General features: G+C 33.3%; 1 protein-coding gene across 1 annotated transcript in view; it reads right to left on the reverse strand.

Annotated features, from left to right (window-relative positions):
* LOC117115045 (plasma membrane calcium-transporting ATPase 1-like) overlaps window positions 1-17,898 on the reverse strand; it is a gene marked incomplete in the record, with an annotated part of 46,489 nt that overhangs the window by 12,607 nt on the left and 15,984 nt on the right. The window contains 2 exon segments of the mRNA XM_033258694.1: window positions 5,300-5,470; window positions 15,829-15,954. Coding sequence (XP_033114585.1) covers window positions 5,300-5,470; window positions 15,829-15,954 — 297 coding nt within the window.

Consider the following 17,898-nt stretch of genomic DNA (forward strand, 5'->3'; position numbering starts at 1 on the left):
ATTCAAGATGTTTGTAACATCAACATGACCCTTTCCTGAGAATAGTAAATTTCCCTTAATGACATTAACAATAGTAAACATAAAAAGTGACAGCCAAAATTAAAATAACATACAGAAGCAATTGTAGGTAATCAATGTATAATATATATTTATATTGGTGAATATATCACTTGGTATATAACATAGATAAATTGATTTATATAGAAAAATATGCTATGTATTATGTAAATAAAGTATATCTTAAAAATACATAATATAAATATACTTATAAAAATATAATGTAATATACTATGTAATATAGAAAATATTTATAACAAAATATGAATGACAACCATATCAAAAGCTGATATATATAAATATCTGTAAAAGTAAATTAGTAAATATTAATTACCATAACAATTGATACTTTAAGTATTTACTACTGTACGATAGGTGTACTTCATATTTTTCTATTGTATTTTTCTATCAAATTTTATGTGACATATAAAATGTGGTGTGCCCATATATGGGTACAATGACATCATATTACATCATCTTGTACCAAAAAAGTTGAACGTGTTCAACTCTATGTTCCATCAAATTTTATGTGATGGTTTTTTTATGAAATTTGATAGTGTAGACAAAGCTTAAGATGGTCGAATGGGGTGGTCCTGGTTTTATATAGTCATGGTATAAGATGACGGTATGAAATGGTCCTGATGTGGGATGGTGGGATAGGATGGCCATAGTGTATGATGGTGGACCGGAATGATTATGGTATGAGATGGTGGTATAAAATAGTCATGGTGTAAGATGGTATGCTAAGATGATCATGGTATAAAATGGTAGTATAGGATGGTCATAATGTAAGATGATAGTATAAAATGGTCCTAGTGTGGGAAGGTGGGATAGGATAGCCATAGTGTATGATGGTGGACTAGGTTGGACTTAGTGTGGGATAGGACGATCATGGTATGACATGGTAGTATAGGATAGTCATTGTGTGAGATGGTGGGATAGGATGGTCATGGCATAAAATGATGGACTAGGATGATTATGGTACAATATGATGATGAAATGGTCCTGGTATGAGATGGTACGATAAGATGGTCATAGTATACTGTATATGGTGGACTAAGATGTTCATGGTATGAGATGGTGGGATAGGATGGTCATGGTATCTTCAATTTCAACAGTCTCTAATCTAAACAAGGTATAAATCTAAACAAAAAATGAACAACTTTATTTTATGTGTTAGTCAATCACCTAAGATCTAAGGAGCAGTGTTAGAAACTTATTAGGGAGAGATAGAAACAAGATGCATAATATTTCTAATTGTATTATTGCTAATAACATATTTTGATACTTATTGATTAATTAATCCTTTCTAAGTTAATATGACATGTTGCAACTTATTTTTTATGATGTGTTCCTAATTTAGAAAGACAATGTACAGCAACTATTAGACCATTCTTCATGCGATTAACGATATGAGAAATTGCACTAAATCATGTATTTGACCAATGATATATGAAATCTACCCACACAGAACTTAACATTCCTTTAAAAAAAAATAGTAGGGATCCAATATAACAGTGCTCATAATAATATTGTCATGCAAACCCTAAAAGCCAATCCATTTACAATAATCGCAAACCTCTAAAGAAAAAAACAATTAATCATTAGAAATGACATGCAGCAGTACACACGGTTGAGAAGACTAAGACAAAACAAAATACATTACAACAATCGTTCATGGTAGTCAACTAAAATGAAAATGCAAACACAATCGATTAGTATTACATCAGCAACCAAATTGGCATTCTCCAGTCAAAAGTTCTTACATTTCTTGTCGGAGTTTTCTCGAACAGCGTTCTCATTATTCTCGGAATTCTCCGCTTTAGTCTGAGCTTCCACGTCAGCAGGCGGATTTCCTGCGTAGGCGTAAGAGAAGGTACACCTTGATGTTTTTCTTCAAACATCTTTAAATATTGAGTATAATAGATTACCAATATAACATTGTGAAAATAAACCTTGTGATTATATAGGAAGACTGTTAAATTAAAAAGTCGCACTCCATACTCCATGAGTAGTAAACAATTACTTCAGGTACTAAAGCCTAACAGATTTTCTAGTAGGTCTAATGATCCAAATAGAACAACAACACTGGCATTCATTGACATTTGGGCTACAGTAATTAACTCGTTTCAAAGAAATAACAAACATAAAGATATGTTGGAAATGCATTTTCAACATTCTCCTTGGTCAGAATACCCCAACCAAACGGTAAGTTTAAAGGCCTGTTTATACCTCAACGATAACTATAACGATAAAAAAGCTAAAAAGCGATTGTTCATATAGAGAACAAAAGAAATAAGTGAAGTTTTTACACTAGGATGATTCGATAACGATTTACCGTGTATACGATAACAAAATATTTTAACAAATCAAATGACGTCATAATCATGGAAAAATCGTTGCTACTACTACGATTTTAATGTTTTTCCATGATAATGACGTCATCTAATTTGATTTGTCAAAATATGTTGTTATCGCATAACTGATCAATCGTTATCGAATCGTTCTAGTGTAAAAACTTCTCTTATTTCTTTTATTTTCTATATGAACATTTGCTTTTTAGCTTTTTTATCATTATCGTTATCGTTGAAGTATAAACAGGCCTTAACCAAGCGAACTTTGTCCAATTTTTAATGAGCAGTTGGTTTACTGTGAATAGAATCGTTTACATATCTTAGTGAGCTTACAAGTGCATCACTGACCCTTAACAGGATGTATTCATGACTGGACTGAGTGGCACAATTTGACCCTTCGTCTTGGTAAAAATTGATCTAATGCATACATTGCTTTCGTCATTTTACGGCCTGTTTAAGAGTCGTTCAACATTATCAACATTTTCACAAGTGTACAAACAGAACGCTAGGGAGGAGGGGGTAGAAAAATTTGTACTCTTTATGCATAAAAATGTTGATTCAAATTAACATGCAATATATAAAATAATGGTAAATTATAATGTAACCAGGGATATAATATTCATTTTTAAGCAACCAAGTACATCGCTTTAGTTGACTTCACAAAAAAATAGGGAATGTTTTTGGAAAATCAACATTTTTTGTACACTTTCAGAGGGGCGGGATTCTGAAAGAGAGTACTGTCTGTACACTTGTGAAAATGTTGATAATTGTGAACGACCCCTTTAGTAATTCCACACCAACCCATATTTTCTTTGCTTCAACTATTTTACTACAATTACTGGGAAGTAATTTTCTATATACATAAACACCACAATCCTCTTTGATATCTGCCAGCCAATGGGCACAGGGTTTTGTGGATCTGGCTTAGTCTGCTATTTGGTTTGAATGTTGCGATATGAAGCTACCCATATTTGATAGCAGCTATGAATTGGTTCTGCCCGAGTCTCTTATGCTCTGAAACTACTACACTAAGAGCAGCCACTACCAACTTGCTGGGGCCAAGCTGACACATAATCCATACAACACTCAACACTTTTGGGGGAAAAAAAAAAAAATTATTCAAATGAGAATCCATTTCCAGCAATTCCAGACCCTTCATTTGTAAAAGTCCCTCCTTATTTAATGATTCCTCTGCGTCTATTATTTTTTGGTTACTGTTAGGATATTTCTTTGGTATCCCTCCTTTTCTTTTCTGTTTTTGTAAAGCGCTTAGAAGCATTGTTTTGTATTAAGCACTCTTTAAGACCACATTATTATTTTATTTTTATTATTTAAAATTCCTCTAGCCACTTGGGACTGACTATTTGAATTGGCAGACTGTCCAAACAATAATCAATATGTCGCTTGTACGGTTCTCGAATCGGCCTATATTAATTACCTTGCCCAACCTTGTTTACCAGCAGGCCTACTGCAATTTACTACACAGCTTAATATTTTATATATCTTTAACAGTAATTACAACTAGGCACTGAATACTCAGTCACCAATTCCAACCTTGTGTAAGATTACTAATTATGATGGATGATTTTGATGTCCCGCACAAACACTTGCGGATTCCAACAATGGCAAGGTGTTACATACAGTACTAACTCAGTGGATTAAAGCTATTTTAAACTCATCAAAAATTACATTTACAATATACTGTTGAGAGGAACCAAACAATACATGCGAATATGCATCAATATATGTTGTGATTTATGAGCCTGTGGGCTTCTTTGTGCCATAAATCGCAGAAAAAAAAAAACACCTTTGATGGAGAGAGGCAATGTGAATAAGTGCTTAGCCCAAAGAACACTAAGTGACTATCCTCAGACTCGAACCCATAAATTTATTCTATTTAAGAATCCTAAAAACTTATTGGAGTGGCTAACAAGACAGAATCTGCATTCTCTCCAACAGGAACCATGCCACTTTACCTGGAGAGGCTAATCACTGATTAAAGTAGTTGATATACTTACATTACTATAACAACATGATGAAATAAGTTCATTCCCGATGATGACATAATAAATGTTGAAATATTGAATCCCAACACAATGGCATGCATTTCAATACTTGGAGTATGTATTATACTTTATCTTTTTTTATCTGAGGTGGACCTTTCAGAAATAAGTTTACATAAATCCCAATTGAGCACATGTACACCCTTAGCATGTCATTCGGAATCTTATCTAATTAACTTTTGATCGATTTTGCTGATTTTTTACATATATATTTTTATATATATTTTAATGGGATTTTTACTTGACTATTTATACTAATTTATGTTCTCATTGTCATTGGAGAGCGCCTAGACGGTGATTCAGTTCACTTTGTGGCCATCCTATCCGGCCAATTGAGTAGTTTTTTTCCTCTCTCTGTTTCATTGTGTTTGTCAGTTTTATTGTTCTTTGGATCAAATAAATGAAATTAAATATACATGTGTAGAAAGTATCTTAGAATTGTATACTCTAAGATACTTTCAATATTAGAGGAAACAATCCTCCCTTCCTGATCTATCAATGGTAGCTGATGTGTCTTTCTATTACCAACACCCCCCTCCCACCCCTATCACCTTCAAGGCTGGAATAAAACCATTCTGAAGATGCCAAGACCCAATATGTGTAGCATTCCGATAACCTAAAAAGATGTAGAATTTAATACACAAACGACAATAAGGATGGTGCATACAGATATGCAAATCAGGTTGATGGGAACTATCTGTTCACATCTGTCTACAATGATGAATATATATCCACAGCAATTAAGAAACCATACAATATCTATATATAGTAATGAACACTAATCAATCCAAAGACCAATTTAAATACGCATAATAATTTGTTTACCTTTACTATAGGTTCCGACAGGTGTCTCTTCGGCTGCTTCTTCAACCTTCACCTTTGTGGGACCTTTCTTCTTTCCGTCTCCTAAGAGAAGGGAGAAGATCTGACCAGTTTGCGAATGAAGTCCGACTGCAGTCACTACAAACTTTCCACTGCCTTCCATTACATGGGTACCTGAAATGAGAATTAACCAGGTCAAATTTACTTTCCACTGCCTTCTATTACATGGGTACCTGAAATGAGAATTAACAAGGTCAAATTTGAGAATGACAATAACACCATATTATTCCATATGCACACACCCCAAAAAAGTTCCCTCCATCTCTCATGTACAAACTCTCCCCCATCCTGTATTTCTTTATAATGATATTACATGCCAATAATGCAACCAACATTTAATAATATCCACAAACAAAATAATTCAATTACGACCCTATTGTTAAATCAAGGTAGAAAAATTATAGTTTAGGTTTCTCTCCTCCATATATATACAACACTGAAAGCTAGCATTGTCAGATACTTATTTGATTAAAATAGAAGAGGGGGTAAAAATCATTATGAATATATGAGATATTTTAATAGATAGCTAGCTACCAACCATTGCGATTCTTGATTCTTTTGCTAATGGATGCTAACAAAGAGCACATATTGCTCAAGTACCACTTAAATGGTCATTTCATTCTGGACTGGGTGATACACAAGCAAAGAAACGCTACTCCCAATTTATCTACATTACGCTTCACAGTTCAGTGGTTCAATGATGCTAGCACCTCTGATCGATAATTATTCAAAATGTTAGCAATCTTTTATGGTGTAAAACATAAAGGTGATGCACTGGTTTTAAGGTTAACTTTTTGAGGAAACTATGTGTATACCAAAGATCATCATCATAGTATCTTCATCATATCATCATTAAAAACATCATCATAACATCATCATTATATATCATCATCATCTCTCTCCCATCATTATTATAAATATCATCATAACCATTTTACCATCATCACCCTCCCATCATTATAATCAACATCACAATCATCTATCATCATCGTCCTCATTATTATTATATCATTATCATCTTCTTCATCCTCATCATCTTCATCTCCATCACCCATCATCATCAACATTAACAACTATACCTCATTATCAACCTCATTGCATACATTTTCTGTTCCTTCTTTTAGAATACAAAATATTCATATCATTATTAGTTTATACATTAAATATTCTAATCATATCTTTCTTGTAATAAAACAAGCATTTTATCAAATGTAAATGTTGAATGAATATTAGTCTCCATCTCAGCATGAGCGGGCATTTCTCTCGAAGGTATATATGCATACAGACGCGCAACTGGAGCCAGCAAGACTGAGTAATTTGACAAATGTTATACAAATCTAGGGTGCATCATCAACATCATAGATTCTGATTTGCCAGTAAAAACATTGGCTTTCAGCAGACGTGTAGCATAGTAGTCGTCTTTAGCCATCACACCAAGCTTTGCCAATCCTGCTGTAACTACAAGCATTAATTACATAATTCGCTATTTTACCGAAACCAGGGGTTTTCCAAGATGATCCCTACGAATGCATGTTTCAGGAAGTGTTATACAAAGCATGTTAACTTTTAGCGTATGATCCCTTAAATATTGATAATTAAAGTTGCGATTGTGGTTAACTGGTTTTTGATGTGGGCCTACCAAGATCATTGGTCTTTTATTCTGGGGACAGGTGTGCAACAGTAGATGATTGACATCTGTCATGTAAAGTGTGATTTGACTTGAGATTTAATGTTAATGACAGCGGACAAACTGGCAAAATGTTAATGTATTTGCCGTTGAATTGTGTGCATGGAACTTACACAATTTACTGACAATATAATTATGATGAAAATAATAGGAATAATTAATAGACAATTATTATATAAAAATGGTGAAGAAATGCGACAATACTTGATTTTGTTATTTTAAAATTATAGATATTTGAAGCAAATGCACTGGTTTTCAATAGCGGTTAAGATTAAATCACAAAAAAATACAATAACAACATTAAATATTAATTGAAAATTTAAAAAACAAATATATAAAAATTAAATTATTTAAAAAAATAAAACATTTTTTAACAGTATTTTGATTAGAATTCTGCAAATACTAGTAATTATGGCTACAGTAGTAGTGGTAGTGTTGGCAATGATGTTAACAGTGAAAAAAGAGAGGATGAGGGAAGTTGATTTTATTGAGGATGATGATAAAAGTAGTCATAATGATGAGGATCGACAATGACGATGGTATCATGACAATGATGATATTGATGATGATGATGAAGATTATGATAATTATTATTGATGGTGATGGTGGTATGATGATGATAATATAATGATTATGTTTAATGGTGATAATTATAAAGCGTGGGAGAGGGATAATGGCAATAATGATAGTGAGAAGGATGATGATTACCATAATATATCGAGGATGTAGTTATTGTTGACGATAATAATGATAATAATGTGAAGACATTTGATGATGTGAGGATGATGACGATTGTGATAATGATACTGATGTTGAAGATGATAATGATGAATATCCTGAGGATGATATTAATGATGATGAGGACGATGATGACGATAATAATGGTATTAATGAATATGTGCTAATGTTGATGATGATAAATAAAATAAAGATGTTATTGATGTTTTTGTTGGTGTTGGTAATGGTGAAGATGATTGTGATGACTATAATGTCAAAGACGATTAACCGATGACAACGTTGTTAATGATGACTATGATGAAGATGGAAATGATGATGATGGTGATTATGAGATGATGATTTCGAAATTTATTTTAATTTCATTCTCATCACATAAACAACGTATCATTGAAAAGACTAATCACCCTTGTAAAAAAAATCACGTACTGTTACCCATGTAACGCAACTCATAAATCACATAAAAAGTCCCACGCATATAAAAACACTGGGAAAAATGATAATAAAATGACTTCAATTCAAAATCCATTTCCTGAGAATATTAAACTCTGAGTAATAATTGAAGAGATAGAGCGAAGACCTGATCAAGACTAATATGAACATTAAGTTTGTACAAGGACGCCAGTCAGAGTCTATCTATACATTGTCCCATTAACTTCACAATCTTATGATTTCATGTCCTATTATGGATAGGTTCGTTCATACTAAATATCATCATCTTGCAGAGCTAATGGAGGTGCACCATTCATCAATTTTAATCGGCCAGACGACTAGATTCGCTGGCAGAAAAAAGTATTTGCGTATTAAATTTGTATGTGCATCTCCAACTAAATGACATTTAACTTTGGTAATCCTGGATGGGAAGCATGGATGGGAAATTATAAGGCATTTTTACACAAACTAGCTATCTTATAGAGTAAAGGTCAATGTAATGGGACAGGCTATCACAAAAAATATAGAAAAACACAAATCCTTTCATAACCAGTTCTGTGTGAATTTTAATATGTTCACTGGTATACTTTAGTGTTTGATCATTCCATGTTTCAATACAAATGCTGATGTCTTTTAAGACGTCATAGTACCAGAATGTTGAAAAAAAAACAACTCTATGTTGGCTAATGAATGGCTTTTCCACGATGCTTGATTCCCCTGAATACTGGGGGCCAGTAGAACGTCTTCTAACTTTTGTTACAACAGAAAATTGAATCGATAATTTAAGTTGAATTTATCCTCTATGTCAGATACATTTATTGGGCTTTAAGGAGATGCTATCACAATAAAATATATTATTACAGATACCATAACCGATCATTCTAGATTGAGAAGAATACCGTAAACCTGCTTAATTTTTACAACATTAACAATTTTTGATGATTTCACTTTACTAACATGACATTTCATGTCTGTCTCAGAAACCTGAAATGGAAACCAAATAGCAGATTTGTTGCTAATTAAAAATTAATTTGGGTTGTGTTGTTGAAAGAAACAAGAAAATGTATACATCTTTAAATGTCAGTGACCCATTTTGGTTGAAAAAACTGTAAACTAAATAACAACCTAAATTTAGAATGCCATTGTATCCAAATAACTGTTATTGTACTTTACTTTTTTTGGCTTTCTTTATTGTACATCGTGAACTCTGTGAACTTTGGCGAGTTGTTTGCACCAACACATTTAAATAAAACAAATATACAACTATGATCCAGTTCCTAAAAAGCAGGATTAGCTTGGTGTGGGATTTCATATCTATTACTTAAATAATACCCTTATTATAAAATGGTCTGTTCTATAATTGTTGAGGCATTTTTTTCCTGTGGTGTTTTTTCTTACTGGTACTTCCCTATGCGACTACCTCATGAATTGATAAAACTATAAAAAAAAAAAAATAAAAAAAAACCCATTGAATTGCTGGTTTGGAAGTATTTAGTAAGGGGTCATTCACAATTATCAACATTTTTGCAAGTGTACAAACAGTACTCTTTTTTGGTACTCCATCCTCTCTGAAAGTGTACATAAAAAATGTTGATTGTTTGTGAACTCAACTGAAGTATTGTACTTAAAAATGTAGGCCTATATATCCATGGTTGCAGTATAATTGGTCATAAAATCTATTATTTCAAATATTTTCCATGGTGTTATTTTAAATCAACATTTTCAGGCATATGTAAAAGTCTACAAATTTGTCTACCCCCTAGCATACCCAGGGATGTCGTTATGCAGGGTAGAGGTGGGCGGGGCTTCCCAGTCTTGACGTCTTGTGCCCATTCAAAAGCCATTTTTAAGGCCTTCCGCCCAGCCTCATGTAAACCCTCCCGCCCACCTATAAAATTATGAACACAAATTTTTGCCCAATAATAATGCTTTTAAAATATATCGATGGATTCTCGCACCAGTTAGAATTTTCTTCATCAAGGTGCTTGCTTCACTGAACGTAGAAAACATGTGATTCGTCACTTTGCATGAGAGCGAGGTGGTTTGTTTGAAAACACGAGTTGTCTGTCTACCTTTTTCATCATAAATTTTGGTTCCCGGTGGGCTCTACTATCTATTGAAGTACTGGACTGTAATAAAGTTTGCAAGCCCAGGCTTGACTCTAACACATGTAATCATTACAGAGATTGCATTGTAGAGTGAACCATTTTAAACAGGGTGTATGGATGACTTTACGTATTCCATGGTAAAGTTTATGACCGCCAAGTACGTAAAAACAGGGATTCCCCTTACTAGGAATGGGCGCTAAAATTGGCATCCATCTGTTTTACGCGCTGTATACACAAGCACGCACTACCCTGGCCAAAAGTTAAACTGTGAAACACTTGTGAGGTACCCCTCCTAGGCAAAATTCAACAAGATTTTTCAAGTGTGGGGGAGGGGGTGAGCTGCAACGTACTTTCGACATAGCTAGCCTAATTTAGAAAAAAATGTCAAAGGTTACAGTAAGACCGTTTTCCCCAAATGTCGTTTCAGGACAACATGCTCTTACTACATTCCGTTTAAAACAGGCATGTTATTGTTTTGATTTACTTATTGCAATAATTTCAAGGTCTTCATTCATTATGCAGTGTGTAACATTGCGGTCAAGTGAATTGATTGATATAAAAAATAAGCCTCTCTAGTCTGAATAGTGCTAACCGTACGTAGCGCAGGTAGGTCTACTGGTCGTTGATTAACAGTTAGCTAATCCTGGCTAACACTAAATAACTGACTTTAAATAAGCATTGCGTCGTTGTTTCCCTATTGAATGTCCCAGAGCTGCGGAATATTATTGTGTAAAAGCAGGAAGTAGTTGTACGAGCAATGTTTGTTTCCCACGAGCCACTGTAATCATGGATCTTATTTCGCTTTTAGTGAAGCGAAAGCTCATCAACAAGTTGATCTTAATTTACATTCTAGCTGTTAATCACGACTGAAAATTGGGAAGTACCTAGCCTTCTAAGCCGGAGATCATTACCGTCGCCCAGCCGTAGATATTTTGAACTATTGAAAATTAACAAGATACTGTATGTTAGATTATTTATTAGATGTATTTATTTATTACTAGTCCATGACTACTGTATTAAATTTTCATGAGACAGAACTAAACAGAAGAAAAAGTAGACATTATAATACATGATGATGACCATTGTTACAAGATCTAATATTGCTTGTCCTTAAAAATAAAAAAAATAATAAATTATTGTTTTTCTTGATTAAAATCATATTACTTGCATGAATGATCCTTATCCAGGAATAAAGAACAGTAGTTAATATGTCACATAGGCTAGTATTCGTGTCTTTTTTAAAAAATTAGGTACGCACATATTTTCATAAGCAATCAAAACTAAGTAGACAAATTGTTAAGTTGCATACCCAAGTTGATCATTTTGGATCTCTAAACATAAAGAATATCAGTATTTCAGGGGCTTTGCCCTGAAACCCATCCCTCATCCAGACCTTCGTCGATCGCTCGGTTGGTGCTTTGCGCTAAAGTATGTATGCACACACCCTAAAAATTCTAACACCCACCCTCAGTTTTCAATAGCTACATCCATGAATACCTTTTGTACTGTTTGATTTTAATACAAAAAACCTTACATTGATTAACTGCAAAGTTACTACCAAGAATAGAGGATTCGTATTAAGCATCTGTTAAATGGTATTCTGAAAAATAAAGTATTTTTAGCTCTCATCCCTAGTAAAAAAAAATCCAGTTTAGCCAAAAATATTCCCAAACAGTTTTTGCCTAATTTCATGATAATACCTGTTGTGGGATGAGATGAAAATACAATAGTGGCTGTATGTTTATCAACAGTGAATGCCAGCCCAATGTCTTCAACATGAAATCAGCTATAGGAACATGAAACAAGTACGTAAAACTGACAGCAAATTAATTTAAAATATATCATGGTATGCTGTAAAACATTTATTAAGTGTTGTATTCTAAGCGTTCTTATCAACTCAAGAGTACCAGTAGAATTATTTGGGCCAGGATGTCAGTCGCTGCAGGAGAAATATATACTGTACACTGCAAAGCAACATTATATTTTTAGTAGTTGGTTGGTTGGAAAACAAGAAAAACAATTATTTTGGTAGCACTAGCAAAAACTACATTCCCTATCACGCCTACAGTAATGATACTGTATAATTGAGAAAATAAAAAAGGGAAGAGAAGGGGGACAATTTAAGAAAAGGAAGACAGCAAGTAAGATGGTAAATATGTAGAGAACTAGGATGGGCCATCAAGACAATTCAAGCCAATTATGGAATAAGAATGAGTTATCAAACAAGTGATAAGGAAAAAATCTAATGTGGAAAGAGGAAAGATACTGAAAAGGAAAAGAAATCTATTGAAAGAAAGAGGAAAAAATGAACCTATTGAGAAGAAAAAGCCAGAAGGAAATTAGATAAATTGTGGAGAAACAAAAAGACGGTATAAATGACAGCAATTGAGGGAATCAGGAAGAGAGCTGAGATGGATGAAAGCCACTGAAAAATGGGAATAAAAGCCACTGAAAAGAAGAAAGTGAGCCATTCAGTGGATAAGCAAGAGTACCACTAACCTGGGGCAGATGCAAGATTTGGCAGTAAGGGGTACATGAGAGTCCATACCACCTCAGCCCCACCACAGCTGGGGCTAAGGTGCGAAAATTTTTAGAAATATGGACCCAAAAATACCTGGAAATTGCATTCATACTTTACAAATTTTACCGATACTACAGTATGTTGAAAATGATAAAAAAATATATATATCAATAATACAATACAAAAATTATTTTTCTTAATATAATTTAGAAGGGTGAGATCACACCGTCTGCACCCACTCCCCTACATCCGCCCCAGACTAATGGATGACGAAGAAGGACACTACTGATGACTGGATGGGCAAGGAAGCCGCTGAAAAAAAAAATTGATGGGGAAGACAGCCAGTGAGGATAAATGAGAAAGAAAGACATGATTTCACTATGACCACCACCAAATTAACATCCCATCTGAACATGTTTAATAATAACAATAATAATAATATTTATTTTGCAATCATCAAGAACAATTATGCCTTGAGTGAGAATAGGCACAATCCTAAACAGATACTGTACTCGCTCCACACCATCAAGTTTTGTAATTAAACAAAAACAAAAATAATGGCAGGAAACTAAAAATTACAAAGAAAATACAATTAAATTACAACTAATATAATGAAATATAGCACTTAGAGCATATTTAAAAGACGAGATTGATGAAGAATTTTAAATTACTGGTGGTAATTGTTCACATAGCCTAGGGAATGATACAAAAACAGAATTCAGAAATGTATTACTTTTCGCATTCCAATGCAAAAGTCTGCCCTCTCATCTTTCACTAATTTTAACGTAGGAGGACCACGACAGGAGTGAAAATCAGCATAAAGTAAATGAGGAATTGTGCTGAAGTAGAACTAACAAGATCACAATTAGCAATGAAAGTTTTAAACATATTAACTTCCTTATTAACACAACATGGCATGGCTTGAGCCACTAATGAACTACAATCCAAATGAATCAATTTAAATTCTAAAGTATGTCCTCGGCTCTATATATCACAGGGTTGTAAGTTCAAAAGGTTGACATAATAAATGACTCTGAATGCATTTTAACTACATTACAATAATACAGATAACTGCTTTAATGACCTTTTCAATTGATGATGATGATGATCATAATGATACTTATTGAATGTATATTAACGCTTGCGTGATATTTATGAAGACGATAATAATGATGATGATACTGTAAATGCTCGATTAAGCGCCGCACTAAACCTGGTTTTTTTCGCTAAGCGCCGCTCTCGAATAAGCGCCACAGTGCTAATCGAGAGTACCGTATATTAGACTTTGTGTAATGAAACACTTTGAGAGTGTTTTAAATACAATGTAGACAGTGTTAAAATGAATAAGTAACTCAATGAAGACACAAGCATTTCTTTATAAATGTTTATTTACGTAGGACCTAAGATAGGCCTACTGAACTAAGAGAATACGCGAGATAGGGCAATGTAGGAACAGGCATGGAAAGCCAATATTTTTTTTAATATTTACGGTAGTTATGATGACGACGATATGATTGGTTGTAATAATGATTGTGATGATGAGCATATACAGTGACGATGATGGGCAGGTGATTTTGGTGGTAAAGATGACGGTGCTGGTTACAACAATGACGATGGCAGGTGATAATGATGATGATGATGACGATACAATAATGTTAGAAGACGATAATATGTGGATAATAATACTGATGATGTTGATGTATATAATTCAATGCCAAGATTATTACAGTAGTATAAATGAAATGAAACAGACAGAATATACAAAAATAAATCTTCAGAATTAACACTATCCAAGTTTCATAATCGATGCTCCAAGGAAACATCAAGTTTTTAGCTATAAACTGATCAACAGCAGGATCAAGACTAATGGTGCCCATGATGTCACAATCATTCAATAAGAATAATCGGACAGATTCTAAACGCTCGCCATCTTAATAGGTATTGACGAACTAATGTATTTAGAGATTCATATTTTATAATTACTAGTTATTAGCGCAGTTGCTTACAGTATCAAATATCCTTCTGTATTAAGTATCTTAATTTTGTATAATATTCATCTAATATTATTCATTCATTCATAGAAGTGGCTCCAATCAGTTTGATCTTCCTTGGGGAGATTAAACGCATGAATATGGAAAAGTTGGAATTTTCATAAAAATAAAAATGCACTTACATAAAACTATTTTTATTGGTTTATTACATCTGGGACAAACTTTGGTTAGATTGTGCATTCCTCCATGGAGATGCATACATATAACATTTTATTACAATTCAACTCACAAAATCAAATAATAACATAAAAACACTTTTCAAACCAACATACATAAATAATATAAGATCAATAAGCAAAGTGAATATTTAAAATATTAATAATTTAAATAGAAAAACATATTAAAATATAAATTGATAAAACTTTTAATAAAATTTATAAGGATTTATAATATAAATAACCATGCATGGGATTGTTCACAATTTCATACCTTCAATGAACTGTTTATAAATATTAATATAAGTTATGTATTTCATAAATAGCAAAAAAGTGTAATAGTACTTGTCTAAAGATTTGACGTAAATGTGTTGATTTATGTATAAAGCAGAATTAAATTCGATTATCTGAAAATTCAAGAAATTTTCCTGAAATTCAAACGACTTCTTAGTAAACTTTTACGACTTTCTTTTTAAGAACTCAACATCGGTGCAAAAACTACAAAGAGAATACTTCTTGCAGGAAATACACACTACACTTAGCTGGAATTACGCTTTGTAGGAAACAGGGCTGGACAAAGTGCTTGACCAGCAAACGGTGCATATTTCCCCGGAAGCATATGAGAGGGGGGGTGGGGAACTACATCTTTCCTTCCTTTTTTTTCAGACATCTAAAGCATAGTGCACAATATTCATCCAAAACTATACTTTGTATCATTACTTAAAATAAAAAATAACAGAAATATGGAGACAGTTTACTAGTGACTATGTGATATGCACCCACCTGATAAAAGCATGGGGTCATTGCCCACCCCTTTCTTGATGCTGTCTGATTCTCCTGTCAGAGAACTCTCATCTATCTTCAAGTCATTACTTTGAATAATCACACCATCTGCTGGTAACAGATCACCTACAAGATGAAAAGCATTTAATGTCATCAATATTGTTTATAATTGCAGTTTATTCAGTAGTTATTTTAAATAATAATTACTGTACCTATTACTACTGTTGCTGTTATTATCAATAAATCACTACTACTGCGTCATTTTAATCAATACTTTAATGTTAATAAAACAAATTCTTAACCAAAAAATAAATAAATAAAACAAAAGAGAGTGATAATCAGTTTCCTCAAATTGGATAGAACTTCTCAATGAAAGCTCAGTGGCCAAGTTACGGCATTTTGGGACCTAGTAACAACGTCCAAGGAGTGAGGCGCAGAATGACCAGTTCTAAGAGAAGCTGAGACATACTACTACAACCCATTAAATTTGCTTTTTTTTTTGTTTTTTTTTGCCAGTATCGGAGACATCACAAGAGGAAACAACTGCAACCTCAAGTTACCCTTGTAAAAAAAATTTTTTAATGAAATGGAAACAAAAGGAATTTAATCAAATACCCAATGTCACAATGTATCAATTCAACTCGAGTAAACGAAAAAAAAAAAACCACCACCAACATTTCGGAAGGATTGATGTTAACTAACGACATATTTTATCTCGTTTATATTTCCTTAAACCTATCGTTAATAACATCAAATGAATTAAAGATTGTTCGAATTCAATTTAGCAAAGTCTCTAAGGAGTTGGAATAAACACTTGGTGGCTGTAATATTATGCAGATTTACTTGCAATGCCGAATGCTTCTTGGAGTCAACTCGTCTCGAGAAAAATAAGCGTGGGTATGCACACAATTCTCCACTGAAATCTAATACGGTACTAGCAATTTTCATGAAATATTATCGTGTTACTATTTCTATTACGATAAGAATTGCTGTCGGTAAATTTTTATTTTCTCTCTATTGCAAAAGTAATTAGCAAAATCTGGTATGTGAAATGCAGTTCACTCTGTTTTAATCTAGTAACATTTGATATTCTTTGCAATATGTTTTTACAATGGCCATATAAACACAATATCATGTTTCCTGTCTAGATTATATTAAAAAAGAGTAAGAGAACATTTTTTTTCTGCTTTTCTGGTCAAAAACGGTCACCACAGACACACACACTGTCATATACAGTGGTGACATCAGCATGGACCAGGGTGCCTTAAGCCCCATTGGACAGGCCAAACTCCTCCCAAATCCAATGGCTTGACCCATAAGACTAAAATGAAAAAAAAAAAATCAGCATAATAAATTCTATAACCTTGCCAAACAGCATAAAAATACAAAAATTTGTTATGTATGCACAGTATTCTTCACCCCCCTGGATCCCCAAAAGGGTATTCCTCTTAATCTGGCCGGGGACCTGCAGAATTCTGATTTTTTAAATATAATTTTCAACAAAACAACGATAATATATTAAAGAAAATATTCTAGTGTTCAAAGAGCATTCATCCTGTCAATGAGTTTTGAAAATTGTAGACATACTGAGCTTTTCTATTTCTGATTGGATGTGAGAAGCATATCTCCACAAATTTACTACATGTTACAATATGACTTAAGGTTATGTAAATGTCACTTATAAATATTTTCATTGTCACTATAGAAACATACCAATGGTATTCAGCTATCACATGACTACCTCATTAGGATGTGAAATCAAACTTAGACCTCTTTAAGGACGTAATTTTAGCAACATACAGTAATTACAAGGCTTTTGTAATTAATTCTGTAAAGTGACATCGTTTACATTTGTACAAGTGCCACTAAGTGCTATGGTCTTGGCTACTGCGAGGTTAACAAATACAATGATGTTTGATAGTTATATGGTCAACACGCAAGATGTATTAAATCCGAAAATGTTGTACCAACCAAATGCAACAAGAGTTAAGAAAAGAATTGCAAGACCATGGCAGATGGCAAGAGTGGGTGCTGCTACTGTATGAACCTAGTAGCATATAGAAAGCTTGA

The sequence above is a fragment of the Anneissia japonica genome, unplaced genomic scaffold (assembly GCF_011630105.1).
Source record: "Anneissia japonica isolate Jap-2015-1 unplaced genomic scaffold, ASM1163010v1 scaffold24_len2511860_cov200, whole genome shotgun sequence".
Taxonomy (NCBI): Eukaryota; Metazoa; Echinodermata; class Crinoidea; order Comatulida; family Comatulidae; genus Anneissia; species Anneissia japonica.